General features: G+C 40.6%; 1 protein-coding gene and 1 long non-coding RNA gene across 7 annotated transcripts in view; both read right to left on the bottom strand.

The window, feature by feature from the left end:
• kcnc2 (potassium voltage-gated channel, Shaw-related subfamily, member 2) overlaps positions 1-16740 on the bottom strand; it is a 75572-nt gene extending 58832 nt beyond the window's left edge. For 3 of the 6 annotated variants that reach the window (XR_007815105.1, XR_001963302.2, XM_018697146.2), the window contains exon 1: positions 15566-16739. Coding sequence is in view for 3 of the 6 variants with exons in the window: in XM_018697146.2 (XP_018552662.1) it covers positions 15566-16120 (555 nt within the window). In the remaining 3 variants the exon portion in view is untranslated. Of the gene's footprint in view, positions 1-15565 lie in introns of all 6 variants that reach the window. The other 3 variants (XR_007815106.1, XM_018697150.2, XM_018697147.2) reach the window with 2 other exon arrangements.
• Positions 1-21493, bottom strand: part of LOC108897524 (uncharacterized) — a 257630-nt gene that overhangs the window by 115200 nt on the left and 120937 nt on the right. The gene's annotated exons all lie outside the window — the stretch shown is intronic.

The following is a 21493-nucleotide window of genomic DNA, read 5'->3' as shown; positions in this document are numbered from 1 at the left end:
AGGCTGTGAGATTGATCAATGTGCACGACTGGGAGAGTGAAGTTCTTTATCGAAAAATTGTTTAACTTGCCATTAGGTATGTGCATAACGGACTCTCTGCTCACACTGAAGGCATCATAAAATCATTTAATACAAACCAAGTTAACAATATTCCTGTCCAACCTGTACCTGCCAATTTCTCTGCCAGCTCTTATTTGATTTTCCTTCCATTTCATGCAAATACTGTTTCTGCGAGGGCCAATCATGGCTAACCTTGCCCAGGGATTCCATTGGGGGCGACCGCCTTGTGTTTTGGCTGTGACACAGGATGCCGGAGTTGATTGTGGCCACTCCGCACAATGCTGTGATTTCGCCAGACGTGCTGCAGAGCATTTCAGAAAGCGGCCCTCTGCTCCGTCCCACTAAAAATGTGCCTTGTCTTTTCTTTTTTACATTTTCACTGAAGCTGTGTCAAACTGCACAGAGCAGACTGAGCTGGGCAAATGGGGCATTCATGGTCTTGCCTTGGAATGAAAAAATCACAAAGATAAACAGGAGCTTGAGAGAGAAGTTGGAGTCTTATCTTTATCATCTCTACACTTGGCCAGTGCAAAGTGGACTTGAATGTCAGATTCTAGGTTTCTGAAAAGTTACAGTTGTCAGATATAAATTGTTGGACACTTGGAAAATCATGTTTTGTCTGTGGATTAGAATGTGAGGTACATGTGTAAAACGTCTGTCTGCCTGAGTTGAGAGCTGTTGCAAACACAGTGAGAAGACCGAGATCTCCTCAGCATGACCCTTTAACCTCGTCCTTCAGAGACAGGACTCTATCTTAGTACCAGCAAACCCCTTGTGGTTGTTACTGAAGAGGAAACGCACCCAGGCATGAATATCCTCTGTCTGTGAGCCCAGTGAAGAGGAGGAGGATGCAGGAGTGGAAGGCTCCTCTGGGTCCCAAGGAGCCTGAATCCAGTAGAGAATTACTAATAGGGCTGGTTCTACCAGGTCAGTATCAGTGAACCATAGAAGAAGACTCAGACAAACAAAGACTCCTGTGCTGCACTGAGGGATGGGGTCAGCACACTTTCACTTCAGTCTGTCCACAAAGCCAATTCAAGGGAACAACAAAATAATAGTTTTTCTCTAAACCATTTAGGAATGTGATTTCAGGTCCTGTGATATGACAGCTGGCATATTCATGAGTTTTATGGTTGGAATAACATACACACCCGTTAAACTGACCATTGTGGTAGAAATTGTTTCTAAAACACTCCTGAGCTAACATTATTGTTGCTTTTCAAAATATCATTAAAAAAACAGCATTTTTGATTCTGCCTATTAAATGTCCTCCCAAAAAAAATAATTAAAAAAATTGTTTTTTCAGCTGAAACGAAAGACACAGTTGTACTGCAGCACCACACCAAAGCTTGGTTTCCCAAGGCTCATAGGGATAGAGAACCATGTCACGCTTGTATTAAAAATAAATCCGACATATATTCTTTATTTAATATGTTCAGCATGCACTGTCCTCAGTCTGCAAGCCCTGATCCCAACATGCAGAATTCACTTTTTCTCTCATGTACTTATAGTCACTTCTTCATATGAAGACTTTGAGTGACGACTGAGACTTGCACCATTTGAAAAATGGATATACATGTTGTATCTATTTTTGATCTTGTTAAAAACAAATTGCAGACAAAATACACTGTGGATTGAGACACATTAGCATTGTTGTAGGCATGATTTCATTAACTATGAATTTGCTACAAAGAACACAGAGTGATTGGTTGATCTTTTGAGCTTAAATTACACTGCTCTACTGTACACAGAGAAAGCACAAAGTTATTAAATCCTATTATTGTCAAACACTATTTAGCAAACAGTTGCTTATTTACACATCCAGCAATTACAGAGCTACGTTATCATTCATTTGGAGTCATGTGTCTGCAACCCTGTCTCCTGGAAATTTTGTTTCTGTACAAGTAAACTACAACACTAATATTTGTAGGAAACATAGTCGCTGGCTGGATTATGTTCAGAGGCAACATATTTTTTTGAATGAGTGAAGCTTCACATTTATTAACAGCAACAGAGTCATATTAAGAAAATAAACTCTCACTCCATTCTCTACAGTATACTGCATACCACAACCGACCACACATCAATGCATGAAGCGAGTTTGAGGAGAGTGGATTGTTCAGCAGAGCATCTACCCAACAATGTTCTCTGCTTCAAATCAAACAAGCTGCAAATCCCACGAGGAAAAGTGTGAGGCAAGCGCGACTGGAAGAAGTTCAGTCTGTTAAAAGTTCATCAGCAAAAGCAACTGATGTTTACAGCATCTGAAAGTCTCCTCACCACTGTGATTCATACACAGAGAGTCTTCGCTCTACATGGGAGTTGTTATTTACACTTTTGCAGTGGTGTATATTTTAATCAAATTCCCTGCTTATCCTCAACACTATTAGCTAAAAAAAAATCCATTCTGCGTCTCGTGCAGATTTCTTCCTCGAGGAAATTTGCAAAGCTACAAAAAGAAACATTTTCCAGAGCTCCATTCCATGCTGACTATGTGTTTTTTGTGCCAGAGGGCAGAGGCAGTGCACTGACTCTTTGTACAGCTAACTTTTTTTCAGAGAGACAACCTCCTGGGAGGTTTCTGTTACTGACTGCAGTCGATATCAGGCAGGCAGGGCCTGTATTACTGTATGTCATCATCATCAGCCAGAGAGACCCCTGACAGTTCAGAAAGAAGTTACATTAACAGTATTTACAGTACAGTTCCACAGAAAAGAAGCTGTAGTACTTGAGTCTGGTCCCCAAGGTACCTTAGAGAACTTTGAATTTTTTATGTTGTTTCTCTCTAAGCCACATTGATGTACAGTAGATAGTTCAAGTCAAGGATGAAAACAGATTTGAGTGGGGGAAAATAAGAGATAACTTCTTACTGGAGGATGTGATGGATATCTTGTTATTTTAGAGTTGGTTATAATGCTGACACAAGTCATTAATCCTAAAATTTCAACACTGCAAGTAAATGCATTTAATTGTTGATGCATTTGAAAACACTACTGTCAAGTTATGCCAAATGAGGTGTTTTGTTGTTGTGTTGTTTTTACTGTTAATTTAAAATTCTAACAACAGGCAGAACTGGGCCCAGAGATATGGAAAATGAATGGGTGTTTTGGGACAGATGCTTTAAGACATAAAGCTGCTGCCACTGCCATCACCCCACATTTTAACCACCCTGCTATCCTACTCTAAACTCATCACACAGCATACAGGATAAGGTTAGCAATATTCAATACCACTGTTCTTTGAGACAAGTTAGCAAAATATGCATTCATTAAAAAATAAATAATTTCTTAAAACAGTTGAGCACTGTAGATTTAGCAAATACATTTGTATTTGTATATTTGTTAGGGACTATTTTCTGTGGTGGATTGATCCTCATTCAGTAAGCAGCAGGACAGTGTATCCTAAGATCGAGTCAAAATACACAACAGTGTTAGTTTTTGGATGATACATCAGGCTTTGGATACACACACAATACTTGCTAGCAGCATCAATTCACTGTTGACTTTGGATTTGTTGACAATAGATAGACTTTGAAAGGAAATTCAGCCACCACCCAACCACCAAATACCTTGTTGATTAATGTACCCTAGACCACATCACTGAAGACCACTTCCAAGGGAAAAAAAAAAAGAAGCTGAGGTTTATTCACTACTGATGAAGAGGTGTTCAATATTAGATACTCAGTTACCAGTAAAATCAGTTCCTGCATTATTTTCCTTGGTGTGATTCCTGTGGTTGTCATGGTCACAACTGTAAAAGTTCAAATCGTTGCCAACTCAGGTGGCAGTGGCAAATAACTGTGGTACCTTAGCTACCATTATGCTTACACTGGAGGCAGTGGATGCAGCTGAGGTAAATGCTCACTGTCTGAAAACAGCTTTATGCTATGTGATTTCACAGACTAGCTGAATGTCAATGTTAAAATCAAAGCAGAAGATTTATCAATACACACACTTGTGATTGGCTTAGACTAGGAAAAGCCCATATGTTTAACTTGTAGCTAACCAGAAGAAGTCTACAGCAGCACTGTAGAGGAGTTGTTATCTTGAACTGTATCTAGACCCTTTTTACTTTTATTCCCTCTAACTGTCCACATCTTGCTGTCCACAGCTGTTTCATGCTGTGTTGATTTGGCTCAACGTGTCCTCTAATTGAGCCCTGCTCGCTCAGATGCGGCTGCATTGAACAGTGGATCCTCTTTAAAGCCTCGGTCTTTGAACCAGTGTAAATGATCAGCGGGCAGAGCTGAAAGCCAGGGGTTGATCCAGCAGGGTAACCAGGCACGCAATTAGCATCAGACAAAGACACCAAGAAAACAGCAACATCCAGTTCATTACCATGCCTCGCTGTGTAGGGACAGAAAAATCAACACATTTTACAGCTTCAATTGTAACCAAAGCTGTCAAAGAGGGTCAGCCCACAACTAGTCACAATTATTACAAGATGACAATTCCCTCTGTGCACATCACACCCCTGTCATCTCTTTGCTTGTGTGACATTTTCAGTTTGCAGCCTGATCCTCATCTATGTCTAGGAGTGAAGTTTCCCACCATGTTTATTTGGGATCAGGTTTTCAAATCAAAGCTGTGAGGGTGGTTGAGCTGTCTGCTGTCACCCAAGAGCCTACCATGCTATAAATGTGACCGTTGGCAGAGAAATAAAATCAAGTATGAATGCCTCTGTGAAAATGTGGCCTGATCTTTGCCTGTCAAGTCTGGAAGGCTCTGTGGATACGTTCCTACCAAATATGAGTCAATCTAAGCAGTGGGAAAGAGTTTCTTCAATACTTATTCTGTGGCTTAAAAGAAGAAAAGGTCTGAAGGCTGTGCAGCTTATTAGACTGCAACAGCCTTCAGTTGCTAAGTGACGGCATATCAAACCCTAGACAAAGGAGGGAGTCAGACAGGATTTTTTTTTTCCTTTCTTTTTTGAATTTAAGAGAGAACCCAACACTGTCTGGTCAAAACTTCGCATTTCTAGAATATTCACTTCTCATGAGCAGAAACAACATTTTGTTTAGCTTGATGATAAATGCTTTCATATATATTTCAGTGTGTAAAGCATGTTTTAGCTACATACTGAAACAAAGAACCTCTGCTGAGTACATTTTTCTACACTAGTGTCGATATATTACTTTCTTCACTGATGCTGAAATTTTTATTTTTTTTTTTCCCCATTTAAAGCTGCACCTATGGGTGGGCAAGATAGCATCATGATATTATATGAAAATAAATGAAAAAGAAAATCCTTTTTTGCCACACATCACCAGCTACAGTGGATAAACATGGTCCTTGTGTGACTTCGAGTTTTATCATACTCGCATCATTTTCTTCCTCTGGTGGTGAAACAAACTGGTGTGTTGCCTTAAGCTGTGACTGTTAATGTCCGGCCATCCAGCCGACACACGGCGCTTACCGAAAACCCTGCTTCCACACAACAGATGTCTCTCCTGTTTAAAGGTCCAATTGCTTGTCAGAGGTCTGTGTGCTACTCTGGCCTCCCGCCATTGTTGTGGTAAGAAAAGACTAGAATTGCGTGCTACAGTATGCAAATGCACCAACAAGTCATCATGCTCCTTTATCAGTGATATTATGATGTGAAATTTTTTTTCGTGTAAAAATCGGTACCACTATTATTACAAACAATATGATACAGCCGTAGCTGCATCATTTTTTCACATTAACAAAGGAATAAAAGACTACGTAGTGAAAAGCCACTTTTTTTCTTTGGAGTTGGTGGAGACCAAAACAGAACTAAAAGATATTCGTGTTGCTCTATGTCTGCTGGATGTGCAAAGAGGCATTTGTTTGCTAACAGGTTTTTTTTTATTTAGATCAGAAACTTCTAGTCAAGGATAAAATGAACAAGAATGAATGAATCTGACCAGATATTTAATACCAATACACTGGGTCCAAATTACAAGTAATAATGTGAATAAAATCATAAACAACCCATCTATTTCTTATTTGATAAACTGCAGGAGCAGTAAAATTCTCTGACCCTTGAAATCTGGAATACACTGAGCAATGTGGCAACTCTAACTTTGTAGCTATTAATGGAAACATGGGGGTTAAATTAGTTAAACCCAAATTAAATTCACATTGCACTCTGTAAGACAACGACAAGAAAGCCACAGTCAGCCAACTGGGGCACAGAGTCAAGAAACACAAATCAGCCTGAAAGTCTGATTTATTAATTACCTTTTAATGTGTGAGCCTCGGGGTTGTGCAAATGGTGCCAGAGAAAAGAACTTTCAGTAAATCCATTGTCCTTGGGAAGCGCTCAATCTTTTAGAGTGAATAGATAAGCATTAATTATTCATTATTCAGCCCAAACAAATGGCACATCTGTTACAGCTTAGAGCTCAGGGGCCATATCAGGGCCCCGCCTGGCGGTCGATGGGCAGTGCACGGAAGACAGGAGGAGCACACCTTTAGCATGCATGCCATCACATTCATAAATGCATGATACATAACTCTTATCTAACCCCTTCCTAAGTGCACTTCTGACTGTGAAGGGTAACGATCTACTATATAATCCAGTTCTTTCAGGGTGTTCTCCTGCTGAGATGGACATTAAAGAGCAAGACCTATCTCTTTCGCTTTGACCCGTTTCATTTTCAGCAGTGGTCTGCGCGGTCTTCATTCAAGGTGTCATCAATTTCTGTTTGCAAATTGAGCAATAAAGCACATTCAATTTGGCTAACGTTATGCCATATGCATTTTGTGAAAACCACCCACTATGTCCTCCATTTTGAAGCAAGAAGTCTCTTCTCACATGTTGCCCAATCCCAGACAACATTTAACACTTAAGATGATCTGATGATTAACCCTTGTGCTGTTACTTCTTTCAGATGTGTACCAGTAGAAGCCCAGCCTGGTTGCTGTGGAAAGACAGTGGGTGGGAGTGGGTTAATAAATGCACCACTCGCATCAGATGACGTCAGTTGAAATAACACCTGTAGAAACCTTCAAGAAGACAAAGAGGAGCGCTGCCATCATGGAAAATCATACATGCACTTTTTGTCTCATGCTTCAAAATGCTTCATTCATAATCAAATGCATATCATGCCGGCCGATGTCCAAAGTTGCTGCATTTTTAAAAAGAAATGCTTCTGAAAGTTGAAACACAAGTCGTTTTTCTTCTTTTGCTTGCTATTCCATCAAGGATGAAAAGATCTCCATGGCAGTGATTACCCACAATCCACTACTCTTTTATCCTTCAAGGTTTCCTTACGTTATCCCTCTTGCATCACTCCTCTACATATAATTCAACTAAGAAAAAACACAATAATTGTGTATTTATAACTGACGGATGTAGGGTGGATGTCAAAAACCAAGATTTTAAGGTATAAAGAAACCAAGCTAATGAGATAAAACAGTGCTAAAGAACATGATTATTTTTAAAACAGCTTTCTAATTGCCTTACAAATATTCTGCAACTATTGGAAAGACTCAAAAAGGCCACACAAAAGATAAAAAAAAATCAGTCATAGAGACCCAGTTTAAGGTCTCAGAGTAATACCATCATCACATATGCCAAATCTGGCACTTTAATCTACTGCGTAATAATTTAGAAGTCCCTTTGCAAGTGGGAGAGGGTGAGCATGTTCTTTCGGTGGAGAGTGTGCAAGTGTGTGTTATGTGTGTGTGTGTGTGTGGGGGAGTGAAAGAGTGAGACCAACAGACAGAGAGAGCAAGGCCTGATGGGATGTTGTATATACCAAGCAATTGCATTGCAAGGGGCCCAATCATGCATACTGAACGAGTCTCCTTCATTAACTATCCAACAGGCCTCTCTCTCTTTTTCTGTACGCGCACAAAGACACCTCCCTGCACTTTACTATTTCTATTGGTGGTGGATGCTCACTGCATCATAGGATAAATATCTGTCCTGCTTCACCAAATCATACATTATTACAACATTATTTCTTATCCACACAAAAGTCATCCTTAATTTTCTGGTATATTGTAGTTTTTTGTGAGTAAAAATCCACTGGTGCTTTTTTATAGTTTGACTGAACTGTGATGGATGTTTACAACAGGCAGTTTGGGAGATAATTTCACCACTCTTCTTCATTTTTTCTTCCAAATAAGTTAAGTTAATGCTCACCTCTTTTTTATGCTACTGTATTTGAAAGTATTATTCCAGATAAAAATGATGGGAAAAACTATGAAAATAAGAGACTGTGTAATTTTTGAGGCCTCTGTATACTGTGATAGCCACAAGTGACTACACGTGGCAAAGAGAGAATACTGACTAATACTGACTGTATTGTCCTTCATTTCCCAAGATTTTGACTTGACTCAAACAGGACAATAAGCAAGAAAAATCAACATGTCTCCTGGGGCCAGATGCATAAAACTGTGTGTAGATTCATGACTAAAAGTCTGTGTATGCACAAAGTACACATGCATATGGGTTCTTTTTGTCAGAGCCTGGTTCTGTTTCATAAAGCTCAATCATCGTGGACCTGGGTGCACATACACTACACCCACAGCCAGCCAGAAGTCGATACTGAAACACCCTTTAACGCCCACATCTCAGTCATCGTTATTAAAAAAATAAAAATAATCAAAAATGAATCTACAAAGCTCATATTTGAACAGATTTTACAAAGTAGGATATTTTAGGATAAAATAGAAAGATCACTAATAAGGAAATAGTGGCTTGAACGTAAATAAAAAGAACGCTAAGCATAAATTCAAATTAAGCTTATAAATGTGCCTTTGATTAGAATTTTACATCTTGCAGTGTAAATTTAAAAATAATAACACAATCAGGGAAATTGCCAAAACAGCTAAACAAGCAACATTTTACTGTAAGATTATGTCTCATCTTATAGTTAATCTCCTTATCATTTCATTGCTGGAGCAAACTGTGTGTATGCTTGGTCTGAAGAATGCATGAGGTGCACACATTCTCACATCACACCCTCCTTTTATAATTATCACTTTATGTGTGGAAAATGGCATATGCATGGTTTGTGTGTATGCATCTGGCCCCTGGTGAGCTACAACTTGTTTACCTTGTTTTATTTACTGCTGTGAAGCAAAATGTTTATCTGACATCCTAAAATGTAGTCATTTAGTTAGTTAGCTTTATTTTGGCTTACTGAATTCAACTTTTCATTTGTAAGAGGATTATAGTTTTATTTCCTCTTTGCTCTAAAAGTTATGTGGTCTCACTTCAATGGGCAACTACTACAGCCTAGAAATGACTGCAGTTATGCCTGTGTTATAATGATCTTAGTGGTTACCTTTATATCTTCTCTATCTAAAGTGCTGCTCCTCTGAGAATCGTTGTTCCATTAGGGGAATGTATTAGTATTTTCTGGTGGATGATTGGTAGGTGTCTCATTTCTGTCAGATAATGGTTGCCACTGCTTGCTCATCCAACTGAACTTCTGCAGAGGCTTCTTCCGCCTTGACCAAATTTGGATTTAGAAGCTACATTAACTTCAAATATGGAAACTTCCAAACTTCCCCTCATACATGTAGGTGATGACAGGTGATGTCACAGGTGTTACATGTAAATTTTCTACATTCTGTACGCTTAAGTAACTAACCGCAAAGTGCACCACCAAATAAGAGGTCACAGTCACCACACTGCACAACTGACAGGTGATAAGCACAAAATACAATGTATGAACATCACAGCGATGAACGCTTAGCATCAAATACACCACCAAATGTTGAAGAATATTCACATTACATTATTCCTCAATGACCAAAGCTGTTAAGTCTTACTCACCTAACCACTCTCCTAATTACCATAGCTGCAGCCCTCTACTCTGTACACTGAGCTATTATAGTCAACTAAAGCAGCACAGGATGATGATTGGCGGCGCAGATTAACGTGACTGGCAGCGGCTACAAACATGCCCAGCGGCGTGCCGTCACCGCCCACACTCGGGCAGCCATTTGCCCTGCTCTCCTACCCAGCATCAGGTCTGCTGCTGTTTACACGTCAGACTCTATTTACTCAGCATGGCCTTGCCATCTATTTGCAGCAGATCAGCCACAATTCCTGGCCTCCTACAACCTCAGACTCCGAACAATGTGATTCAACAGGGCTTTCTGATGAGCCGGGCAGGCCATCATACACCTGTAGTCCTCATTGAACAGGAACAAAAAGTAAGGATGCTGAAGCACGTCACCATGTATCACCTCTGACAGCAATAAGAAAGCAGTTAAAGAGACATGCACACATGGATTGGTTGTGTTAGTGATGTTCCGACATCCCTTTTTTTTTTTTTGCATCACTGCTTCAAAACTAACAAGCTAGCACACAAGGGGTTACTGAGCAATAAGGGTTCATGGTCGAGCAGGTTTTTGAAATCAATCAGTTTCACGGACCGGACGAATCTCAATGAAAACAGGCCGTGGTGATGAGCAATGATGTTGCCATGACAACAGGCAGGCTGAGCGTGCAGCCTGGCTTTGGTATCTTCAGGCGTGCGGCAGGCGGCACCCAGACGGTTTGGGTTTTTAACCTCTTAAGTGGCAGAAAGCAAGCTGCAGTCTCAGATGGGATCATGGGAGGAAGGGGGGATGCGTGGGTGAGTGGGTGAGGGTGAGGTGTGGGGGGGCTACAAAGTCAGGCATCAGTTAAAACCTCTGCCTCAGAGCACAGACATGGGAAATGAAAAAGGTGGTGGGTATTAGGATTTTTTTTTTCTTCTTTTTTGTTACCATCCCAATCCAGCAATGGCCAACTACAGAGACATGAGAGGGACAAACAAACAGATTAACACATAGGAGAACACATACACTTACATGTACACACACGCACACACACAGACAACAGCCATATCTCACTTTTTCAATCTCAGAGACAAAAGCATTAACATACAGAAAAATCAACCAGAAATGCTCACTCAGTGAACACACCAACAGCCACTGTTAAAACACACTACATGCAGATTAAAGAGGCAGCATTGAGAGTGAGGAGAGAACAGGATGGCTACAACAATAGAAACAGCGTGGGGAGCCCAGAGAAACACGCCTGCTACCGCTGACTGCTGGCACATGAACACTCGTGGATGAGTTGTTTAAAGGGACAGATCAGACTTTCTGGTTTTCAGCTTACCTGAATAAACAAACCTATGAAGGGCTTCCTGACAGCCTCAGACAGCCGCACTGACACCGAGTTGTGGTCTGACGTCAATTATCATGCTGCTGAGGAAGCTACGTGGAGAACTGTCAAATTAGTTGTGATTTAATTACTGTAAACACATGAGGCCACGATAGAGAGGACTGCTGCTCTGCTCCCAATAATATAATAATTTAAACCCCTTCTACAAATGGTGATTGATTGCCATATGATGACTACTGTTCAATTCAGCAATCTTTTTTATCTACCACTAAGTTAAATGTCATTTCTGAGTTAAAGAGCACTTAACAGCTAACACTGTCAGCTTCGTGGTGTCAGGGTCAAAGGTGAACTGTATAAGAGGACTGAGATCTCCAGTGGCACAGGCCAGCAAGCTGAAATCACACCTTTCATTTCCATGGAGGATAATTCCACATTACTGCCTCCTAACGCCTTGTCAGGGGGTGGATTAGTGCCCCCCAAGGGCCTTCTTTTAGACACACACACTTGCTTTCACACATTGCATCACTTCTCTTTGTTTCATACACACACAGACACACAGCCTTTCTACATCTATGGGCCGTGTATTAAAGGTTAATCAAAAGCCAGCTGGCCTTAATTAAAAGAGGAAACATTTAGGCATCAAGGAGGACACCGAACTAAGGCTTGATGTGCCTGTAGACAGAGCATCATCACCATCAGGGAACACTGTTCACGTGCAGATGACAGAGGTTTGAAGGCGCTTACACAAACCAAACAGATGCTCCTGTGTGGTATTGATGGTGTGACATTTCTGTGTACGTGCACTGGGTGAGTGTTGGTGCTGGGAGACAGATAAATGCATGTTGTAAACACAAGCATTCAGCTCCATCAACTCCTCTCTGCCAATGAAGCATCACTGAAACTAACCCCGGTATTTACCTCTGTTACATCCCTGTTAGTTCTTTTGTGAGCGGTGTAGTCACCAAGAAACATTTTCAAGAAATTATCAGTGAAAAGGAAACAACTGATAAACTGGGTTTTGTGGTCATCTAGAGTTTCAATTTACAAAATATTAATCTTAAACTGGGACTATAAAGCTAACCAACAGGATCTTAAACTTAAACTTCACATTGGGCTGACAAACTTAGCCACAGGAATTATGTTTATGGGTGTAGCACCAAGTTGTAGAATTGCTCACCATTACATTCTGAAAGCATCCTCTAATTACAAAGTACACATCCTGTATCAGTATTCCTTTCACACATAAAGACAAATCCCTGCCCTCATCCTCACTGAAAGTTTGTTGATGGATTGTGAGTGAAACAAACCACCACACACATACAGTACACTCTCTCTCTCTCTCACACACACACACACAGACACACACACACACCTTCAGCCCCTCCCTTGTTGTTAAAAATGTCGATAGGAGGCAGACTTCATTTGGTTGATGGAGGAAACAATTAAATATTGATTGGATAAACAGGTCAAACTGATCACTGATGCAAGTCACCGACTGTCTAACATCAGAAACTGGGGTCACAAAGATTCTGGGAATGATCTAACTTATTTTGATTTTTGAATACCTTGCATCTAATTCTTCAAATTTTAATATTTGTGTTTTCTTGCTTTTCAAATGGGATGATGGGAAATTTCACCTCTACAATTAAATATATATGTTTGTCATATTTCATGACATTACCACAAAATCTAATGGGGTGTTATTCAAACCAAAGGCTTAAAAAAAAAAGCCATTATGCTACCATATAATAAAAGTCTAAAAGTCAAAGTCCAAAGCACAAAAACTGTTTGCACACCTTAATCACCTAGATATTTCCCTTTATTTAGTTCAAAGTGTAACATCTGAGCAAACCTGTTTTGTGCTTTGGTGTTATTTAAACCAACAATACTGCTTCCGTTCCTCAAACCTCAGTCTCATATAAAAATCCTGTTCACATAACCACCTGTAGACAATGAAGAGGAGGAATTATGTCATCACTGAACAATGGGTTTCTCTCTTTTCAGCTCTTGGGGGTATAAAGAGAGATCTACCATAGAGTTTTATTCTACTCACTAAAAATATTCTATTGTTATTAAAAAATTTGGCTAATACAGGTAAACTTCATCAACCTCTACTTCCATTATATTTGGAATTAATGCAGGACAAATTATTATTGTGTACCTCTGTTTGTAACACTATAGCAGATACATACAGTATACAGTATGATAACTGCATGAAACAGTAATTCATCATGGCAACTAATGGGGAGACAAATGAAGAATTCAAATACTGTAATGATATTCTTTGACCAAATATGACCATTTGATTGTAAAACCCAAAAAGCCATAGATTCACAGATTTTTCTCAGAATTGTTTTGGCACATAAATATCATCTGAAATAAGCATTTCACAAATTATTTTAGAGGCTAGATCTTGTCAAAGTAAATGCTAAAAAGAACAAAAAGTTACTGTGCCATGAGCCACAGATTTTGTGAATTTAAAAACAAAACAACACAAAGTGTTGTATTGGTGTAAGTTGCTATGGGGTACAGGCAATAGAGGATGGAATAGTAAGCAGGAGGTTGAGTTTAAGGACATAACAGCAGTAATAATTTTCTCCTTCACTTTAATGCTGGTGAGCTTAACAGTATATTAGTGCAATGCCTGAGGACAAGCTATAAAGTATTCTAACTGATATGTGGGCTTCTAGTTATTTAACACAGGGTGTTGCCAGATCACACTGCTATGCAAAGTAAATCCAGCTCAAACTTTTCTGTCACGTCACTGTGTTTGTTTGCTGAAGCCTTCTGTCTGCCATTCTGCAGCAGTGTCATTGTTGGTGTGACGTGGCTGCTAATTATCAGTCTGACGCACAGTGAAGCATTTCAGTGTCCTGTGATGGTCTAAATTTTTTTATATACCGGCCCTTAAATGGTAAATCTACATTAAAACTGGATGAAATGTTGAAACTTTCAAGCCACACCCCAATAAATGATATCACAGCAGGAACTTTAACATTAACTGCAAACATTAACATCAGCAAGAGTTTAATGACTTTGTGTTTAATTATTTAAAAAACCCTCATCAGTCAAACCTGAGCTATAACTCAACATTTTAGCTCTAACCATTGTGTTTGCATTAGCTGTAATAATGACTTGCTGCCTGTGACATCATGAAGGCATTTGTGTTGCTGTTTTGCATTAATCTCCATTTACAGAACATGACATCATAGCTAGCAGTCATTCACTCCTGTAACATATCAGCCTGCCGATAAGCCAATGATTTGCTGTCAATTACCCAGAATTCACCAGCAGCCTAAGGCAAGTTTAGCAAAGCCCCTGTCTTTTACAGGTAGCAGAGATCTAAAATGAGAGGTGATTGGGCTTTAGAGAAACTATTACTGACGTGGCTTTCTTTGATACTCTGATACACTGGCCATTCAACCCTGACAGTGATTTTAACTATGCCAAAGACTTCTGATGACAAACAACCAATGTATTGACTTAGAATATCTGATAATGCTCCATGTCTGTGCAGTGTTGTTTCCTAACAACTAACCACCTGGTATTAAAGATTCAAAAAGACACAAAATACATGTTTTCTCAATTGGGACATCAAAATTTAACATGCATACTTTTGTGCATGCCACCCAGATAAAATCTCATGATCCAAACTTGTCATCTGTCACACACTATAATTGTGCCTGAGTGTAAAAATCCTGATGATGATGAAAAACAAATGAAAAAGAGTAAGTTTAAGTTTACATCTCTCTTGTTCCCAGCATGAGGTGCTGCAACAAAAAAGATTTCCTTCTGTTTATCAGAAGATATTAATCAATTCAGTGTTGAGCTGCACTGAATGAGAGCTAAACGGATAACTAATGCACTGTGACTGCTGAAATGACATTTCTAGAGCTGCAACCCAATAAACAAAGCCTGTGCAACTGGAAAACTGGAGTATGACAGATACAGGATGCATGGTTAAAATAAACAAAATCAGACTGCAACAAATGTAGGCTATAGCCTCTGTTTGGCACAGGCCTACACACTTAGAATACAATGATGCTATGAATATCCATCCTAACAGCATTAACACCTTGCTTGCTTGTATCAAGGAAAATTCTGCTTATTCTGAAGTCAGACGGTTGCACTTGTTCTAAGACTAGGCTTTTTGACAAGTCACTGTCTTGAACGTTCAGTCAAAATAAGGCTGATTGCTGAGAAATAAAATACATCAATGGAACTCAAACAAAATGACAAGATGCAAGTTTGAATGCAAGTTTTAAAGACTTTGTCAATTTACAAATGACTTTCTTTGCTCTCTCTAGAGGATTTGAAGCTTAAAAACTTGTGTAGGTGTAAAGTGGGGGTTAGTGTGTGTGTTGTGTGTGTGTGTGTGTGAGCCCCAGACGCAGCGGTGCGCCCTTACCCTAGCCGCTCTGGAGGAGTAGGGATCCTCGAATAGATTCCAGATCACCGGCTGCCACTTCCTCCACAGACTGACATTACCGTCGGCAGCCACGTCCTCAATACCGAGCCTCTTCCCTATCTCGTCGTCCTCGTCCCCGTTGTCCACGTTGAGCTCGAACACGTCCAGAGCCTCCTCCGCGTCCCGGTGCTGCCGGTATGTCATCCAGCAGCAGGGCTCCACGTCCGTCTCATCGATCCCCCAGAAGGAGAGCTCCTCTTCAAACAGCGGTCCGCACACATCCGCCGGGCAGTGGAGCTTCCCGGTCCGGTAGTAGTTGAGCACGTAGGCGAACACACCCGGGTGGCGGTCGAAGAAGTACTCGTTGGTTCGCGCGTTGTACTCGATGAAGCCGGGGACTTGTTGCAGCTGATCCAGCACGGAGTCGATGTCCGAGTCGGAGGCGAGCAGCGCCAGTCGCGTCCCCGGCAGGGTCTTCAGGGTGGTTTTGTAGGTTTCGTGCCTGGTGCCCCCGACGTTGAGGATTATCCTCTCGTTGTCGTCAAACTTGCCCATTGCTCTGTATCAGACATGACTTGATGGAAAGCGGGGGAAGTTGGCGAGTGCAGTCCGGAGGTAACGGCGAGCCCGACGCGCACACACCCACAGTCCTGTTCAAAAAAGCTCCACGATTTTGGCCGTAGTGCGCAGCATCTTCGATTTCATTCATCCGACGTTTTCGTGGCTTTTCCTGGGGCCGAGGAGGATTTCCATCGTTTGTTTAGGAAGATCTCGGAGAGGTGGTGGTCGTCGATTTGTATCCCACAATCCGTTCAGACAGTCGGTGCTCTCGGAGTGTTGAATGATCTCAACCGGTGGCTCCAAATAGACTGCGCTGCTGCTGCCGTTGCGCGTCTCCGGCGTCCCTGCCCTCTCCAAGACGCACAACCGCTCGTCAGCGTCGGGCTCGTTACTCAGTATATGTAAGAATCACGATTCCTTTTGGAAAAAGTAACGTGGGCTCTTTGCTCATCATTATTCACGCATTCCACGTCTTTTTTGGGCACATTTCTATTTCGTTTCTTAGCCTAAGAAAATCGGGAGAAGTTAGCCTCGGCGAGATTTATCAGCGCTCATCTCCAGTGCTGCTGTCATGAAACAAACTAGAGGGGAAATTTCCACTCTGACAGAGGCGTTTTTCTGCTGTAGTCAACTACATCATTCACAAAAACTACATTACAGCGATTTTGGGTGCTGAGGAAAGATGGTACTGAGAACAATGTTCGTTTTAATCTGAATAGATAATTTAACCAGACTATAAACAACAAACTCTCACCTAGGAACCACCTAGGAATTAAAAGATGTGACGCCAAGAATAACTATTTTCTCATAATGATTTAAGCCTGTCATCCTTCAACAGGTCGAGTGGATTACAGCATCCTTTGTCTGTTTTCATCCTCAGATTGATCCAGTGGGTTATGATTACTACAGGTTTAATGGGATTCATTCATTTTTATCTATAGGATTTCACATAAATGTGTGTTATATAGGAAAAGGGTTTTTCCTCCCAACATGGCAGAATGAAGTAACAGCACTGTCATATGTTTTGAGCCTTCGCATCCTCTTTCCTGATGAGTAGTAAAATGTGTATGTATGTGTATGTGTATACATGACCAAATCTGAGGTTTAATTACACTGACTCATTTGGCAGAAGCTTTTATCCAAAGTGCCTTACCAATGAGATACAATAACTCTTTGTGTCATTGCATCTATACTGTTTTAGATGTCATTGCATCTATACTGTTTTAGAGACTTTAAAATGGATACTTTTAACCTGCCAGCACCAGGAATATGTGCCCAAACGTGTGTGTATATCTCTGACCCTCAGATTTTAGTGGACAACAGTAGTAAACAGCAGTAGCAGTATTAAGAGAGCTGTACATAAAGATGTAAAATAGGCTTGAGTAATAATAGCAATGATAGCAGTAGTCAGCTATAGAGGAGGCTGTAGTAGTTCAGTCAGAGGCACTATATGTAAAGGAATTAACCATTTATAGAAAATTGCTATATATTTAGATTTGACATTAAAGCTGAATAAGTTCAATAATACCAGCTTCAACACAATAGAGGGAGGTCGAGGTGTGGAGGGAGCTGCAGTAATGAAGACTACAGCTGATATGAAGGCTTCAGTACAGTAACAGTGACAGGCTATGAAGACTGTGCCATACACCTGCATGAACATGTTTGAATGGTATAAGTCAGCTGGTAGATAGCTAGTGAATAAGTCACTAATGGTGAAACATGAATGAAGTAATTGATGCCAGCCAGCGGATGCAAGCACAGCTTCAGGACTCTGCCTGAACTTATGCAATGCTCCATAAATAGTAATAGTGGTACAAGTAATGGTAGTAGAGGCCATAGTGACAGTTACACTAGGAGTAAAGACAGACAGTATTAGTGCCAGAAGAAGCAGTGAGAGTAGCAGTAATAACCGCAGTGCAGGCTGTATTGTAAGTGCAGTATTAGTAGAGGCATGCAGAGCCTATAAACCTGCCAAACAGAACCCTGGGCCAAAAATGAGCTGTGGGCCCCTTCTGACCCCCCATTCTGACACCACTCTGTATGCAGAGCATATGTATCCTGTTGCATTTAAGGGCTCTGAAAACCTGTTTTTTCAGCTTCTGACGATGAATAATGGGATCCCAAATGAACACCTCTGGTTATTTTTATGCTTTATGCTTTATGCTTTTTATGTGGCCGAGGTTTGTTTTGTGTCAGTTTGCAGTAAATTCAATAAAAATACTGGAGATGCCTCAGGGCCCTTATCATTTTAGTCAGTACTGAATTTAAGATATGCATATTCGCACACAATTACATGCAATAAAATTACAACAATGGCCACACTGGGACCTCTAGGACTCTGGAGGGTCAAAGGTTACAGGACACATTGGAAGCATGCAGTTGAAGCAGCAATAGCAGCAGCAGTAGTAACACAAATAATTAGAGTGTTAACAGTCGTGGAAGACAGTTACAACAGTATTACTAGTAGAGGTAGAGACATAGGTGGCATAGGTAGTATTATCATACACACCACTCAGAATAGTAAGCGAGACTGTCAGGATTGTAGCAGTGATACAGGCAAGCAGTAGTAAAGTACTAGAGTACTACTGTACTTGTAGTATTACGAGCAAAGGTTGTAGTAAACGTAGTGGCCATTGTCTTAGTGCCAGGAGTAGTAGAAAGAATAGAAGTAGTACCAGGAGAAGTCATAATCAGACAAATAACAGTAATAAGTATGGTGAAGGTAACAGACGCAGTAGCAGTAATAGTAATAGCATTTGTAGTACTATTAGTAGAAGTAATAGTAATGGCAGTGGCACAAGTGGCGAAGTCAGTAGTAGTCCTCAAAATAGTAGCAGAGACAGTAATAGTAAAAGTGGAGGCCACAGTGGCAGTAGTGAGGGCATGTGGTAGGACAGTAGCAGAAGAGTAATCATTATGGGTAAACCCTGACATGTGACGTTGTTTAAGCATTGATGGAGCAGACTGTAAGTGCTGTACATCAGTGACACAACCAAGTTTCATTCCCAACCGTGGTGAGCATGCTGAAAAGATCTCTGCCCATCGGAAACTAAGCAGGTTCGTAGGTAATATTAGAGAAGCAGCTGCCGACCAGAAGGCATGTCAACTGACAGTCTCCACTCTCCACAGTGCACAGGGAGAAATGAGTGACATCTGTAGGGAATGTAGGCACAGCTCAATCAACGGGAAGACAGCAGGCAGCTCGCCTATAATTACATGCATCATTATACCCTGATGTAAGCTTTGTAAAAACCTCTGACTAACCTAATTACACATAGCAGTCTTGATCAAATCTGCTAAAGAGGGGATTAATTTATTTTTTGGCTTGAACATTCCAATAGCCAGACTTAAAAATATATATCTCACACTTTCCACCATTCTCTTCAGTATTGTCCAGCTGTGAAAATTATACCTTTTTTGGAGAGCACTGTTATCACATTCAAACAATCACCCGAGTAGCAGAGTAAAGATGCTAAATGGGGGAACCTAAAAGTGAATTATTTCAACATTCTGAGCGGCCAATTTCATGCAAAAGCTTTTCATGAAACTAAGTTTAGACCATTCATACAGCCTTAAACTACACAACACGTGATTAGAATTGCACAAGATGTGTTATCTTTGCAGTCTCTTTTCTGTTTTGTCTCCCTTTGTCTGTCAGTTAGGTAGATATCTTTTCTCTAAATCTGTAACTTAATTGTACAGCTACAGGCTATAACTACAGGCCAACCATAGTCCCTTGTAACACAACTACAATGGCAGCAAAAGTAAGAACTGAAGAAGCCTCTTGGATGAAATGTAAAATGTCTTCAAGTATACACAGCCAAGTCCAGTTGCCCTTGATTTAACCTTAGAAAACTATGACCTGGATGACTTAAAAACCTTCACAGGCAGAAAGGGTAAGCAGCATCCATTTCTAGAAAGAAGACTGGTCAGAATCAATGCAGTAGAGAGGATAAAATAGCTAGATCCTACATTTCTCAAAATTCAGCTAATTTCACCTTTTACAGATGTTCCCTAGGTAAATGCCTATGTTGTAGTCCAAGCGCCAAGCTCATTGAAGTCTGTAATACTGGCCTTAGTCTCCATACCTCAACTGAGATAACAAAGAAGGAACTTTTTTTTCCCCTAATTTTGGAAAGTTCTCACGGAGCCGCAGAACACATCATGCACAGGTTTTCTAAATGTGAGACTTGAATTATGCTTCTCCAGGTGGCATGTGTGCAAATATACACAGATGTGACTCAGAGAAGATTGGTTGGTTGTTTCTTTTATGCTTATATATTATGTTTATGTATCTCTCTGTTTTGAGCCACCTACTTGACAGCAGCTCAATCACCCAATCAACTTGCTTGACTCACAGGTCCACACAACACGTTGTTTAGATTTGGGATGTATGTGTGTCAACGAGCGAAATGACCTTCATGTATAAATATGGTAGAGTGTCCTTTCAGCTGAACACTGCAAGGTGAAGCATCACAAACCACACTGCCATGACAGATGAATGCCTGGGGTGCTATATGGCCTGGGCAGATTGGCCTACAACAGGTGGTGTGGTCTAGGTTCTGACTACTTCATGGATCATTGACCTCAGTGGGCGGAAACAAAATGCTGCTGCTACACGGCATTTGGCCAGGTTAATTTGATCCAAATTTAAATAATAATATTTTCAGTGTAGCATCAAGTATGGAATCCCACTTTAATTTGCCATCACATGTACATGTATGTTATATATTTTGATTTACAACCTCATCATATCATTTTGACTTGGCATGAGAATCATGCATCACCTTTCATTTTTCTCTTCTCCTGGTGGAAAAGCACTTCAATAGATAAAGCCCAGTCCTCACACTAGTGATGCATTAAAAAGGAAAGCAGCAGCAGAAGCCTGATTGCCTGTGCACCTGGTGTAATGCCCTGAGGGAACTGCTACAGCATCCCTGGGGAAACTTAAACATTCTGTTTCTATCACGTTTTACAATGAGATTGACTTTATTTAATTTTTTACAGATCACAGGCAGAGGTCAATTTAGGTCATACAGTACATGAACTCTTTGAAAAACAGCTACTATGGTAACATTACTCATTTTCCACGACTTGCTGCTTCCCATTTCAATTTAAAACGAACCAGCCACTGAATTCAGAAAATTGGGATGTTAACTCCCTTTAATGTTTTACTAATGAGGCTATTCATCACAGAAGATGAAGTATTGGGGGCTATGGTGGGTCAAGACAGTCCTTGCCTATAAACAGCTATCCTTGTTCTGACCAATACAGGGAGAAAATAGCATCCCGTGTATCTTACCCCCCCTTCTCCCTCCCTGTAATATCTTCACTAAAAATAGAGCAGCCAGATTGCTGATCTTTATC

This window comes from Lates calcarifer, linkage group LG18 (assembly GCF_001640805.2).
Source record: "Lates calcarifer isolate ASB-BC8 linkage group LG18, TLL_Latcal_v3, whole genome shotgun sequence".
Classification (NCBI taxonomy): domain Eukaryota; kingdom Metazoa; phylum Chordata; class Actinopteri; family Centropomidae; genus Lates; species Lates calcarifer.
Note: the sequence above shows the minus strand (reverse complement) of the source record. Positions and strands in the feature narration are given on the sequence as shown.